The following is a 14,378-nucleotide window of genomic DNA, read 5'->3' as shown; positions in this document are numbered from 1 at the left end:
TCCGTAAAGAAATATAAGAGCGTTTAGATCACTACTTTAGTGATTTAAACGCTCTTATATTTCTTTACGGAGGGAGTACAATGAAAATGGGAACATTGGATTACCATCTAAACTAACCTAGACAAGTACAATGACCTGGGACAATTTTGCTATACAGCTGTCACCAATGAAATCATGATGATACTACATCTGCATCAAAAATACCACACCCTCCGATCCATACTTACAGAACCAGCAACAAGTAATATGGATCGGAGGGAGTACTGAAAAATGGCACTCTATAAAACAAGAACACATGATAATACACATAAATCAGCAGCGTGTACAAAAGAATTTGACAGAAAAACTTTTGTTCCAAGCAAAGGCAAGCAGATGGCAGAACACTATCATAAGGGGGGAAATGACACTGCCATTGGGGGGTGGGGGGATGCACATAAATGTTCAACATCATGTAAGCCCACCCAATAGAGCAAGAAATGCCCCGGAAAAAAAAGCAAGAAATGGCAGCTCATATACTCACATTAGAAACTATATACAAAGAAATATAACTCCTGCCCAAGACTTGCACCTGAATGCTAGGAACCACAAAATAATCAGCAACTCATGTTCATTCAACAGTAGAATACTCATGGGCATTCTGTGTGAAGTTAGCAACCTTCAAATACTTACAAGAAATTTCATTTGCTTCATCAGGACATAGCCACACACACAAAAAAAAGAACATACTGCACAAACCTCATTCTAAGGAGCAGCAACCAAAACGAAACAGGAGCACTTTAGGGGAGTTTCACAATCATCAAAGGTGCAACCAGCTGGTTGTCGCTGAGGTGCTGTTAAATCTCTGGTACATAAAAACCTTGTTCACATGGTCCTAATCTGCCAACAATCCAAATTTAAATGAACAAAATGACACAGTTTACATAAATCAAGTGTGCGGTGGTACTGCTAAACAGGCGTGCTACCATCAAAAGGCATGTTCATGCAAACACTAAAACTTCCTCAATCTTCATTGCAAGAACTATGGCCATTAAATAAAATTATCTACATCCTTTTGCTTGTATCTTTGGCACTGGCACATGTCTACTACGAGGTACTTCCTACGTCCCAAAATAAGTGACTCAACTTTACACTAACTTTGTAACAAAGTTAGTACTAGTACAAAGTTGAGTCAGTGTAAAGTTGAGTCACTTATTTTGGGATGGAGGGAGTATTTGATACGATAAGCAAGTTAGTACTAGTACAAAGTTGAGTCACTTATTTTGGGATGGAGGGAGTATTTGATACGATAAGCATCTATCAGGCAACAGGATTTAGCCAACACTAAGTTCTTATCAGTAACTACAAATAGAATATACATTAGTATCCAGGTTTGATAAGCATCTTTTCAAGGAAAAACTGGCAAATGGTGAATTATTAAGTTGGAAGTATATCACTTTGGTACCAATTCAAATAACACAAAAGGGAGCACAATATCACAAAATATAAATATTTCATTCTTGGGGTTATGGTTCGTACAAACATGTGAAGGCAAACATTACCAGATAAAAGCAGCTAAGCCTGAAAGCAGCTGCAACAAGGAAACAGCTCAGGAATCGTCAATTACTCAGATCAACTGCCACATAAACATACAGAACATTAAACAGGTATCATATGAGCACACTTCAATAACATATAGATATGCTCTTGAAAAATAGAAACGTGTAAATGCATTGCGAGAAATTCCCCAGCCTAGTGATTGGCAGCTTTCTTTGATCTGTATAGTTTCACGGGTCTTCTCCCGAAGCTCAACTCTTCAAGTTTATTTTTATCAGATTCTTCTCAGCCAGCCTATGAAACTCTCTTCCTAACATCAGCATCCGTGTCAGATTCACGGTCCTTCTCGACATCTGAAGACGGAGTAACAACATGCTTTGATTTCTTTGCAAGAGATTCAAGGGCCCTCTGTCGAAGCTCAATTTCAAGTTTGTTTGGGTCAGGTTCTTCTCTCGGAGTGTATGAACCTTTCTTCCCTACATCAGCATCTGAGCCAGATTGACGATCCTTCTCAAGGTCTGACAGGGGAGAACCAGCATACTTCAATCTCTGTTTACTGGCATGACGGTCCGCCCTTCTGCGGTGCCGTTCTTCACGTCTAAGGCGCCTTTCCTCTTTTCGCAGCTTTTTCTCTTCTCGCCTCCTCCTCTTGGACTCCTTGTCATCTGAGTCAGAATCAGAATCAGAACTATCATCATAATGCTTCTTGTGCTTGTGACCCTTTTTATGTCTTCGCTTCTCGGACTGGGATCTGTGTTTCTCAGATTCTTCTGAGCCCGAACTGCGACGATCAATGTGTTTACTATCATGTGTCCTTTTCTTAGCTTTTTGAAGAGGACTTCCACCATCTGATTGGGAAGCTTCATCAACTTTACCAGAGTATTTCTTCGCTGCAATAGCATCATAAGAAGCACCAAGTGAATCCGTTTTGGCACGATCAATGTTAATCCCATCCTTTGGATAAGAGTCGCCAGCTCTACTAGGGGACTGCCGTTTCACACGAGAATCGTCAGGGGAATCACCCTGGCGTCTCATTCTTCTACCATCAAGCGCATCTTCTGATGAATCTGATAGCTGATCATCATATTTCTTGGGGACATCCTTGCCGCCACTAGAATTAAAAAGAAACTGTTAGATTATTACCGAAAGAAAGGATGCATGCTGCTGAGGAGATGCTTCTGACAGGTTTTACCGACTGACATCATCATAATTACTCCTACAAAAAGTTCAGACGTTGATACATGCAGGAAATCTTTTCAAGTGGAAGTTTATCATGCATAATATAGCAAGTACACATGGTGTCTGATGATAATAGTGCAAATTTGTAACCCAATATTCAGTGTCTAAATAAGAAAGGAAAGAGCATTGAACCATAGCATGTCAAAAGAGCAATAGTGTTTTCTTAATGCATAAAAACTAGGACACTGTAAGGAGATGTCCAATCAAGCACTACAAGCAATCTCAAGCAGGGGATAAGTAGAGGAACATACTCCTGTCTTGATCTGGAAGAGGGTTTTTCTCCAGGGATTGAGTTATCAACGTTGACTTCCTTTAGTTGCAGATCAGACGAGAAATCCTTGGATATCCTGCGTGATGAATTGGCCTTCCGTGCATTCTCCCTGAATGTAAACAAAAGAAAAGTATATATAGACAGCGAGGCAAATGATACTTTTACGAAGACACAAGACATGAAAGAACAGATTCCAACCTTGCACGCCCGCCTTCTTCCTCATCTCCACTGGTATTTGTGCTGTCCTGACTGGGCATATGTTTTCCAGTGTCCTTCAAAGGACTGCCAAAATAAGGTCAGAAAGTTAGCATCCCAGTTTGGACACTGTTAGTGGAAAATAAAATAAATAGAATTACAAACCAACATAGACAAGTACACACCTGCCACGTGTGGAGTCTCTTTCTGCATCATTAGTAGGAGACCTCAAGGATTTTGTGAGCCTACGGTGTTCAAAATCCGGTGACTCTCGGCCACTCCTTTCTTGGTTCCTGAGGCAATACTGGGAGTAAGACAATGACTTCCCTGAATAACAACAACAAAATATGTCTGCATTCATCATGCATACTGTAGTATTACCTTTGAGCCAGATCCCTGCCTTTAGTGGAGGGTGCACCGTTTGTTCCCTTTTCTGCGTCCCTGCTCAAACTCCTACGTGAGCGATTTGGACTCCTGCTGTGTGGACTGCTACTCCTGTAAATTCCAGCACAAGTGTAAATCCATGCAGCAAAACATCGGGTGCAAAGAAAATAAGAGAGCAGCATTACCTCCTCCGCTGTGGAGAGACTGGACGATTTGCAGAAAGCGTCCTAATTGAAATTGGGGATTTTCTCTGGCGTTTTGGTGACCTCAACTGCGGTGAGCGGTGAGGTGACAGGGACTGTCGTCTTCCTGGAGAACGTGGCCTATGTCTTCTAGGTGATGGGGACCGTGGCCTGCGTCTTACAGGTGATGGGGACCGTGGCCTGCGCCTTCCTGGAGATGGGGACCGGTGTCTATCTGCTGGTAATCTATGTCGAGGAGGTGATCTGCGACGCGCAGGAGATGGTGATCTTCTAGGTGCGCGAGCTGGGGACCGACGACGATAAGGAGATGGTGATCTACGTCGCCCAGGTGGTGGAGATCTTCTCCTAATGGGAAATCTCCGCCGAGGTGATGGCGATCTAGGTACCGAAGGTGATCTCCTGGAATACGGTGACCTCCGCCTAGACACTGAAGGAGCAATTCTTGGGGAATGCCTTCGGGGGGAAACAGAACGTCTAGGTGAAGCTGAACGTCGCAATGATCTTTGTCTGGAAGGGGATGGAGAGCGCCTCCTTGGAGAAATAGACCGTTGCCTACCACGGGGCGACAAAGATGTGCTCCTAGGTCTTCGATGTTCCCTGCAGATAAAAAAGAGAATAAGACTGCCTATAAGCAATGATTACAGTCGAGACAGAGAAAACTTACTTATTGTTGTGTAACAAGTAATACATAGGACTGCTGACAATACACATGCCAACAGAAGCTAACACAAATCAAGATTAAACGACTACTGATCAGGTCGCACAAAGATGCCTTGTTCATTCCTCAAATTAGGTCACACACTGCTTTACAGGACCATACATAGGACTGCTGACAATACACATGCCAACACTAGCTAACACAAATCAAGATTAAATGACTACTGATCAGGTCACACAAAGATGCTTTGTTCATTCCTCGTTAATTAGGTCACACACTGCTCTACAGGACCATACTGTTTAATTCTTTCGAAAAGATGTGAAATGCAAATGCCTACAAAGAACAGTCCTTTGGGTACATTAGAAACCTAACATGCAAGGAAGATAAGTATAGTCAAAAGAAGACACAAACCTGTAGGAAATATGCACAAAACATTACAAACATGGGGAATGATGTACATTCCCACCACCTGAGTTTAAGTACACACGGGCTCAAATTACAAGTTTCTTTCAAAAAGATGGTGCACATTTCAAAGGCTGAAAATGATCTTCCATGAAGAACATGACAAAACAAGGAAGGGTTCGGATATAGGCATTCTTGATGAGCTTACTGAAAATTTAAAATGCAATGAACAATGATAAAAACTCATGCGTGGAAGAATTGCTTGCTAAAACACAACCAAGGGCCACCAGATAACAGACAACGAGCTCAAAGAAGAGAATAGAAGCAACACATAGAAGTACATTCTGCAAAAGTAAAAAAAAAAACACTGGAAAGATACTGCAAATTAATCTTATCGCTATAGTTGTGTAGGGCATAGATGAAGAATGCACTTATTCCCAAGTATTGTTGGTGTTGTTCTTATGCAGAAATTAAAGACTTCATTAAGGATCCCAAACAAATAGTTAACTAAATGAAAGAATGGAATTGAGTTTGCCCATCTCGCACTGCCTAATTGTGGCAGGATTTTTTTTTTCCTTCACAGCTGTTGAGGTCATCACCAGAACATGATAATAGTTAATTGGAGGAAGAGATGAAGTGCTGTAAGCGGAACAAAAACAACGAAGAACAAATAATGGCAACTCTTGGAGAAGAAAAACAGAACTTCATCGATGTAATAGTCTGATTCTGAGAATAAGAGAAGAATTTCATCTCAAGGACGTGCATAATGTGCATTATATGAATATATTTTTCCTGACAAAAAAGTAAGGTGGTCTCAAATGTGGACATTCTACGAATATTATCTGATCTGATAGAATGCACTAAATAGTCAAAGTTAACAACTAACCGGCTCTTTGTTCTCGAGCTATGCTTCAAGTCCAGTTCCTTTTCTTTCTCAGCATCAACATTGGGATTGTTTAAAGCAGAGCCAAGTGAATCACCATGAAATCTTGAATTACCAGTATCCCCGGCCTACAGTAGTTGGAGGTAAAGAACGATATGAACCGAAATAATCGGAGAAGCTATCTGAGTGTCATCAGAAACACAAGAGGTCACAGGATAACCATTAAATCAGTGATATAAGGAAACTGGTCAGAAGGAATTAACTCACCATCATTTTGTGTTTAGCTAGTTCTGTGTCCCTTCCATCTTTCTCTCGCTTCTTCTGGATCTCCTGGGCAATTCTAGCCTCTTCCGCCTAAACACAAGACAGGTGGATTAATAAGAAAACTCTCACTTTTCTGCAATTTAAATCCCACAACTCCACAAGCAACTCTATATGCTGTAAATACCAGGTTCACTGAATAGACAGGAAGTACTAAAGGCAAGAGTGAAGTATGATGTTTTCAAAAAATCACATATAAAAGAAATGTAATGAAGTCTACCAACCCATACAACCTTTGACTAGTGTTACAAACTAGCCACAACACTAATTAAATAGTGTTCTATGGGCAACGTCCGAGAAAAAACATAAAACAAGGTCGTCTGCAGCTTCAACCATAATGATACATGTTTGCTACAGTAGACATAAACGAGAGCAAAAAAGAGGAAATGCTATATTAGATTCGCACGCAAGCCTTGTATTGTCAGCAGACATACAAGCAATCCTTGACATGGAGTAGGTGGCCAGGCGTATGGAGAACTCCAAATGTACACATATCATAGGAGAGGAATCCAGATTTGGCACATACAAGGGATCGAGGAAGCACAGTGCACCTTCAAGGCAGGCATTGGGTGCAATCATGGAGACACTAGGAAATTGAGTTATCTCTAGTTAGGAGTTTCTTTTAGTTTAGGAGAGCTTAATCCGGATAGAAAAGACATGTTTTAGGTAGTTAACATTGCAATTCTGGTTCAAATCCTACTTGTGGATCAAGTCAATTCTCTTATACTCCCTCTGTCCCAAAATAAGTGTCTCAACCTTAGTATAACTTTATACTAAACTTAGTACAAAGTTAAGACACTTATTCTAGGACGGAGGGAGTATTATATAGGAGAAGCATGTATTGTTTTAATCAAATGATATAACGATCACAAGTTATCTAAGCCTTACAGCAACCCTTGCACATCAGGCACGAGCCCTGGAACTACGGCTCTAAACGAGCTGAGCTGAAGGAAATATACCTTGGCTCGGCTTGAGCTCAATTCAATCCTCAGCCCAAATATGCCTAGAGCACGGCCTATCGACATAACGGCTCGAGTTCGGCTTTGCCAAAAGCTAGAAACAGTTCGATCCCAGATCATTAGGGCTCACGAAAACTCTTGAGTAATATTATTAATTTTTATCATATTGCCAACACGCTAGGCAATAGGCATCGACTGTCGCATGCCTTATCAAGCCACTCTTTTATAGATAGTCCTCCAACCCCACTCTTCTACAATAGGTGAGGTGGTACTAATCTACTCAGCCCTACTGTTTGTTACATGGACTAATAAGAGATGGGTTGATGCACAAGTATAGCTATAGGGCCATGAATGTTCTTCGGCCCTCCAGTCATTGCTACGCGCAGCTTTTCTCTTACCAGACTAGGCTAAGCTTCTTGTGAATTGCTCACATTCTGATGATTTGATTATTGGGCTTGGAGATATTTGGGCCACACCTACGTACAGAAGGACCGATTGAAGAGAAGCTTGTCCAACATCATCTGAGATGGTTTGGGCATATTCAGCGCAGGCCTCCAGAAGCCCCAGTGCACAGCGGGCGGCTAAAGCGTGCTGATAATGTCAAGAGAGGTCGGGGTAGACCAAACTTGACATGGGAGTAGTCCGTAAAGAGAGATCTGAAGACTAGAATATCACCAAAGAACTAGCCATGGAGAGGGGTGCGTGGAGCTATCCATGTGTCAGAACCATGAGTTGGTTATGAGATTTTATGGGTTTCAGCTCTAGCCTACCCCAACTTGTTTGGGACGAAAGGCTTTGTTGTTGTTGTTGTTGTTGTAAAGAGTTAATATTTATCAGGTGGGCTGCATGGTAGTATTATACCGAGCCTTATCGAGCATTTTCGAACCAAGCTTCCCAGGCTCACGAGCATAAGGTCAATCTTGAGCTCGGCTTGTTTAGGCTTCGAGCCGAACCCAAAACGAGCCAAGCTCGAATATTGTGACGAGCTCAAACTTTTTTGACATCCTTGCCTGTCACCGGTTGTTGACGGTCAGTACAGATCTTGTAACCCTTACCCTGCCAAAATTATCCCACTCTGAACCAAGGTTCCTAACATTATAGGCTTTTTTAAAAGAAAGAATAACTCAAAAAAATCTAAATATATCATAAAAATAAAGTTACCAGCAAAGATCACGTTCAACGCATGGTTCCCAAACTATAATGCCACCCGTTTTAGAACTTCCAGGCTGGATTTTTTTTTTGGATTCACTTTAATGAACTTAATACAATCTTACAGACATACAAGAACGATACAAGAACCGGAATATGTTGTAACAGTAGATCGTATGGAGAGTCAAACAAATTCAGCAATCATAGCATCATGGTTAAGGATATGTGAAATATGTTGTGCAACTCCTCGTAATTTGAAAAGAGGAGTTGTAAGGATAATTAATACAGTACAAGTTCTTATTAAAGGATTAAATTTACAGTTAAGACATAATTTGAATATATACAACTTAATAAGATTGGATGGCTAAGATGGTTTGCAGCATTTAACCCAATTCGTACATTTTAGATTCAAATAAATGATAATTACCGTAAATAAAAGGAGGTAGCTCAAAAAAAAAACTTAGATTGAAATGGAGCATGCTTCCACTCAATACCGACTTACGGTGGTCAACTGAAAGATTATAGTCAAAAGGACGACTTGAGCTGCTGCAGTACCGACATACTAACTAGTAGCGCAACAAATCACACCTAGTTGGCATTTTTATTGGAAGCCAAATACCGACCACGCGATCAACTAAACAGAACTGATTCTAGGTCATTGTAAGGCCATGCTAGTTTGATGTCTTATGTATGTATTCTAGCTTATTATGAGTTAACTCAGAACAACATGACTGACGTGTGTCATAGAAATATTGCTATAATACTAATAAATTGATGTATTTATGCAAACCTTTCTCTGCTGAATCTCAGCCTCCTTTGCATCCAAAAATTGCTGGGGCACACCACTGGCATTCTGCTGCGCACTGAGAAGGAGGCTCCACAGCTCCCTCATGAATTTTATTGTATTCTTCTCCATGAACCCTGTCAGCTGGATCTGTATGTACTTCCCGTCCACCTCCTGCAAAACAAACAAAAACCTTATAAAGCTCCTGAGCTCCTACTATTTATTATCAGCCGCACAGAACTAATTTAATCATTAGACAACTATAGCACCTACGTTTGGGCTGACTGATCCAACAAAATCATATCCAGGCAACAAATAATTCGATGACATGGCCAGAAAAAAGCACTAGTATGATAATGATTAACTTTTACAGGTACAACCCATACTTGTTTCACAAGTTCACAAGAAGTTCTGGTGAGCTAATTAAATTGGTATTTAGCAAATTGGAAAATGTTGTGGTTTAGCTCCACAAGATGGCTGTGATTACCTATCTTACACTATCCAAACAAGCCTATGCGAGACTTTAAACTTAGTTCCTGAATTACATGTGTATGATTTCAGTTTTCATTCCTGACTCCTGAGCTACACCATGAAGATAATTGGGTTCGTAGCTTACAACCTTAAAGCTGAATGGACGAAATCCAATATATCCAGAGATGCTTTACATGAATATAGAATACAGAGTTTCGTTTTTAATTAATTGGTAGGCATATCTTCAATCAGAAAATCCATCTGTGTTTGTTCAACGAGGCCATAAGATGCAAGCGCCATTGCTCATGTTAAAGAAGTATATCTTCAGAAACCTCACCTTCGCATCGAGCAGGCCGTAGATGAAGTTGATAAGCACTTCGTCCTCGAACCCAAGAAGCTCGGTGACCCGTGTGGCAATCCACGGCTTCATCACGTCCATCTTCACCTTTGACATGTCCACCTAAACCCAAGGAAAGAAACAAATTAGAGTTTAACTTGAACCCACGGCAGATAGTCCACCTCTGGACGCTCATCCGCTAGAACCCAATGGAGGCATAGGGCGAGAACGAAAAAGCTAACCTGATGGTCAAGCTCGGACGCGAACTTCTGCGTCTTGAGCAGCTTGGCATGCTTGTTGGAGAATCTGGTATCCTGGTCGGCCGACGTCCCCTGCAAAAAAAGCACGGCGAATCAGCGCACCTGACACAGATCCGACGAACCGGAAAAACGAAGCGAGGTTGGCGAACTAAATCAATGCGGAGAACCGTAGCCGCTTACCCGGAAGAAGCCTCCCGACATTTTCACAGATGGTGCGGCCGCCGGGGCCGCCGCCGGCTTGGGGGAAGGATTGCGAGGAAGGGTGGCTAGGGTTGGAGCCTTGGGAAGACGACGACGAGTTGGGGGTTGCAGGGGAGAAGAAGAGGCAATAGCCCGATCCAAAAACAGTCGCCTGCCTCAGCTGCCTGGGCCAAGCCCACCGGTCTGTAGGCTTTCGAGTCTGTTCACTCGTAATACGTCTACATCACGATTCATGTCTACTCAAAAAAAAAATCACGATTCATGTGTTCCTAAAATTCTCTCAAAAAATATCTATTCCCAAAAAAAAATCCTCAAAGAAAAAACTGCTCCTAAAAATTCCCTCAAAATAAGCTGTTCCTAAAAATACCCTCAAAAAGAAATCTGTTCCTAAAAAAGAATATCATGATTCTCTTTTCTTTTAATAATTCTAAAAAAAAAAGACAATTCTTGTTGTTAATATTTACTTTGCCGTAGGAAGTCTTGTTGTCAATCTAACTCTAACCTTAAGTACAAAATGTAGACGAAGTATCCATAGTCTGTAAACTAACATCGTTAGTCAGGGATCAACAGCGATGGAAATGAAAGGTCGGATTATTGACAAGACACTTAGCCCAAATTAACACATAACCCCCTCTTACCACTACAATGAGATAAACCTTGGACCTCGATGACCCTTCAACGTTTCTTGAAATACTTCATCTTCAAATCCTTCATCCTCAATATATGAGGTCATGTTGGTATTACGTGCGAGACCATGACTTGACCACCAGATGTCATGATGACGCACCCTTTAGACCATACAGTCCCCACTGCCCCTCCTATGTGATGCTCCTGCTGCTTCCATCCCTCCCCCCCCTCCCCACCTCAACGGGTCGTAGAGCTATCACATGCGACACCATGCCCTTTGTCGTTGTAGGTCATGGAGATGCGCCCTTCATACCATGACCACCGCCCCTCCATTTCAGTGCCTTCATTGTTCCACTGTCCCCTCCAATGCCCCGACTACTTGTATTCTTGCACATGTGAGTCATCGCTCAGTCCAAGTATGTTGCTTTTTTCTAGATCGTCATGAACAAGTCGTGGTCATCCCTATACGTTTGTAGTTATAGATCGAGCCTGATTTCGCTTGTGATTCTAGCTTTGCACAACTATGGATGCAAGAGGATATTTATAGTACCACCGGTACTTCATTAGTATAAGTGGAAGTACCGCTCAAATCGACCCTCCATGCAAAAGGGTGGTTTAGTCTTTTTCTCAGTCTGGCCTGATTCCAAATCAAACCATGTATTGGCCAAACCATGCATTGACCTTGTGATATAAGTAAATAATTGCTCGATAACGCTTGTTGTTATACACATGTAGTCGTCGCCGCCCCTTTGGAAAGTTCGCGAAAGGCCGTTGTGAATGCCATCAGTTCCATTCAAGCTATTAAGCACGAGCACCATTGTGTTCTCATCTCTTCGGTCTCACAGTCCTATCCTCCTGGCGGGTGTATCCTCATTCTTCCTCCCAATGCAACTGCACCATTGTCGTCGGTTCTCCTATGTAGGTGTAGCCAATGAGTTGCTAACAAACCGTCTGTCAACTTCAAGAATGATGGCAATGTCAATCAATCGAGGAATTGATCTCATTTTCCATTTGTTTTTTGTCTTGCAAACAGATTTAGTGATTAAAAAATCTTGGTTATGAGCTCTTACAAGGTTGGGGCCACATGTGACATCGCAGGCACGCAATCGGCGTGTGGCACTATTGATGATCATGTCCTGGGTGATGCCGCTTGAGCAACCACTGATACGTCTCCAATGTATCTATAATTTTTGATTGTTCCATGCTATTATATTATTCATCTTGGATGTTTTATATGCATTTATATACTATTTTATATGATTTTTGGGACTAACCTATTAACCTAGAGCCCATTGCTAGTTTTTGTTTTTTCCTTATTTTTGAGTTTTACAAAAAAGGAATACCAAACGGAGGCCAATTGACCTTAAAATTTATGGAGAATATTTTTGGACCAGAAGAAGCCAACGGAGCATCGAAGATGGACCAGAAGAGTTGCAAGGCCATCACGAGGGTGGAGGGCGGGCCCTACCCCCCAGGGAGGGTGCTCCTACCTCGTGGATGCCTTGTGGACCCCCCCCCCTGACTTGTTTCCGAGGACAACACCTCTTATATATCCCCAAACTTCCAGAACAGAACCTAGATTGGGAGTTCCGCCGCCGCAAGCCTCTATAGCCACCAAAAACCAATCGGGACCCTGTTCCGGCACCCTGCCAGAGGGGGGAATCATCACCGGGGGCCATCTTCATCATCCCGGCGCTCTCCATGACGAGGAGGGAGTAGTTCGCCCTCAGGGCTGAGGGTATGTGCCAGTAGCTATGTGTTTGATCTCTCTCTCTCTCGTGTTCTTGATTTGGAACGATCTTGATGTACCGCGAGCTTTGTTACTATAGTTGAATCTTATGATGTTTCTCCCCCTCTACCTTCTTGTAATGGATTGAGTTTTCCCTTTGAAGTAATCTTATCGGATTGAGTCTTTAAGGATTTGAGAACACTTGATGTATGTCTTGCATGTGCTTATCTGTGGTGACAATGGGATATTCATGTGATCCACTTGATGTATGTTTTGGTGATCAACTTGCGGGTTCTATGACCTTGTGAACTTATGCATAGGGGTTAGCACACGTTTTCATCTTGACTTTCTGGTGGAAACTTTGGGACACTCTTTGAAGTTCTTTGTGTTGGTTTGAATAGATGAATTTGGGATTGTGATGCATATCATATAATCAAACCCGCGGATACTTGTGGTGACATTGGAGTATCTAGGTGACATTAGGGTTTTGGTTGATGTTTGTCTTAAGGTGTTATTTTAGTACGAACTCTAGGGCTGCTTGTGACACTTATAGGAATAGCCCAATAGATCGATTAGAAAGAAAAACTTTGAGGTGGTTCGTACCCTACAATAATTTCTCTGTTTGTTCTCTACTATTAGTGACTTTGGAGTGACTCTTTGTTGCACGTTGAGGGATTTTTATATGATCTAATTATGTTATCATTGTTGAGAGAACTTGCACCAGTGAAAGTATGAACCCTAGGTCTTGTTTCTGAGCATTGCAATACCATTTTCGCTCACTTTTATTACTAGTTACATTGTTGTTTTTATATTTTCAGATTACAAAAACCTATATCTACCATCCATATTACACTTGTATCACCATCTCTTCGCTGAACTAGTGCACCTATACAATTTACCATTGTATTGGGTGTGTTGGGGACACAAGAGACTCTTTGTTATTTGGTTGCAGGGTTGTTTGAGAGAGGCAATCTTCATCCTATGCCTCCCATGGATTGATAAACCTTAGGTCATCCACTTGAGGGAAATTTGCTATTGTCCTACAAAACTATGCGCTTGGAGGCCCAACACGAGTCTACAAGAAGAAGGTTGCGTAGTAGACATCAAGCTCTTTTCTGGCGCCGTTGTCGGGGAGGTGAGTGCTTGAAGGTATATTTTTAGATCTTGCAATTGAATCTTTTAGTTTCTTGTTTTATCACTAGTTTAGTCTATAAAAGAAAACTACAAAAAAATGGAATTGAGGTTGCCTCATATGCTTCATCTTTTTAATGTCTTTCATGAAAATGATGGAAAGGAAAATTGTGCTCAAGTGTTAGAAGAAGAAGTCTATAAAATGTTTGGCACTAATTTTTTTAATGATGAGCATGATTGCAATGTTGTTAGTATGAATTCTTTGAATATCCGTTATGCTAATGATATGCAAAGCCACAAGCTTGGGGATGCTATGTTTGATGAAGATGATATTTTTAGTCCCCCAAGTTTTGATGAGGATGTTTATTATGATGAAAGCATGCCTCCTATTTATGATGATTATATTGATGAAAGTGAGTTTGGAAGAGTGTCAACTTTAGGAAGTAATGATCTCACTATTTTGGAGGGTGTTGAATTTTATTGTGTTAATTATGAAAGTGAATTTGGAGAGGTCATGACTTTGTTTAGTGATGAATCTATCTCGAAAGAGGTTTCAATTGATTATGACAACAAAGTTGCTATCTATGATGATTATTGTGATGACATGTATGCTATAAAGAATAATGATAACCATGAAACTT

At 41.4% G+C, this 14,378-nt stretch overlaps 1 protein-coding gene across 2 annotated transcripts; it reads right to left on the bottom strand.

Moving 5' to 3' along the window:
- Positions 1 to 571: 571 nt before the first annotated feature.
- LOC119290851 (serine/arginine repetitive matrix protein 1-like) lies at positions 572 to 10,404 on the bottom strand. 2 transcript variants are annotated; one of them, XR_005142068.1, is made up of 13 exons: positions 10,230 to 10,404; positions 10,032 to 10,121; positions 9,790 to 9,912; positions 8,988 to 9,155; positions 6,036 to 6,122; positions 5,772 to 5,896; positions 3,808 to 4,422; positions 3,620 to 3,733; positions 3,424 to 3,531; positions 3,242 to 3,325; positions 3,024 to 3,152; positions 1,539 to 2,644; positions 572 to 876 (listed from the first exon to the last, which is right to left on the bottom strand). XR_005142068.1 is itself a non-coding variant. In XM_037569505.1 (12 exons), exons 1-12 carry the CDS (start codon positions 10,248 to 10,250, stop codon positions 1,828 to 1,830), a joined length of 2,481 nt encoding a protein of 826 aa, XP_037425402.1. In that variant the 5' UTR covers positions 10,251 to 10,404; the 3' UTR covers positions 1,471 to 1,827. The 2 variants fall into 2 exon arrangements, 1 of the variants encoding a protein (XP_037425402.1); XM_037569505.1 differs by lacking the exon at positions 572 to 876 and having other exon boundaries at positions 1,471 to 2,644.
- Positions 10,405 to 14,378: the final 3,974 nt, after the last annotated feature.

Source organism: Triticum dicoccoides, chromosome 4B (genome assembly GCF_002162155.2).
Source record: "Triticum dicoccoides isolate Atlit2015 ecotype Zavitan chromosome 4B, WEW_v2.0, whole genome shotgun sequence".
Classification (NCBI taxonomy): domain Eukaryota; kingdom Viridiplantae; phylum Streptophyta; class Magnoliopsida; order Poales; family Poaceae; genus Triticum; species Triticum dicoccoides.
Note: the sequence above shows the minus strand (reverse complement) of the source record. Positions and strands in the feature narration are given on the sequence as shown.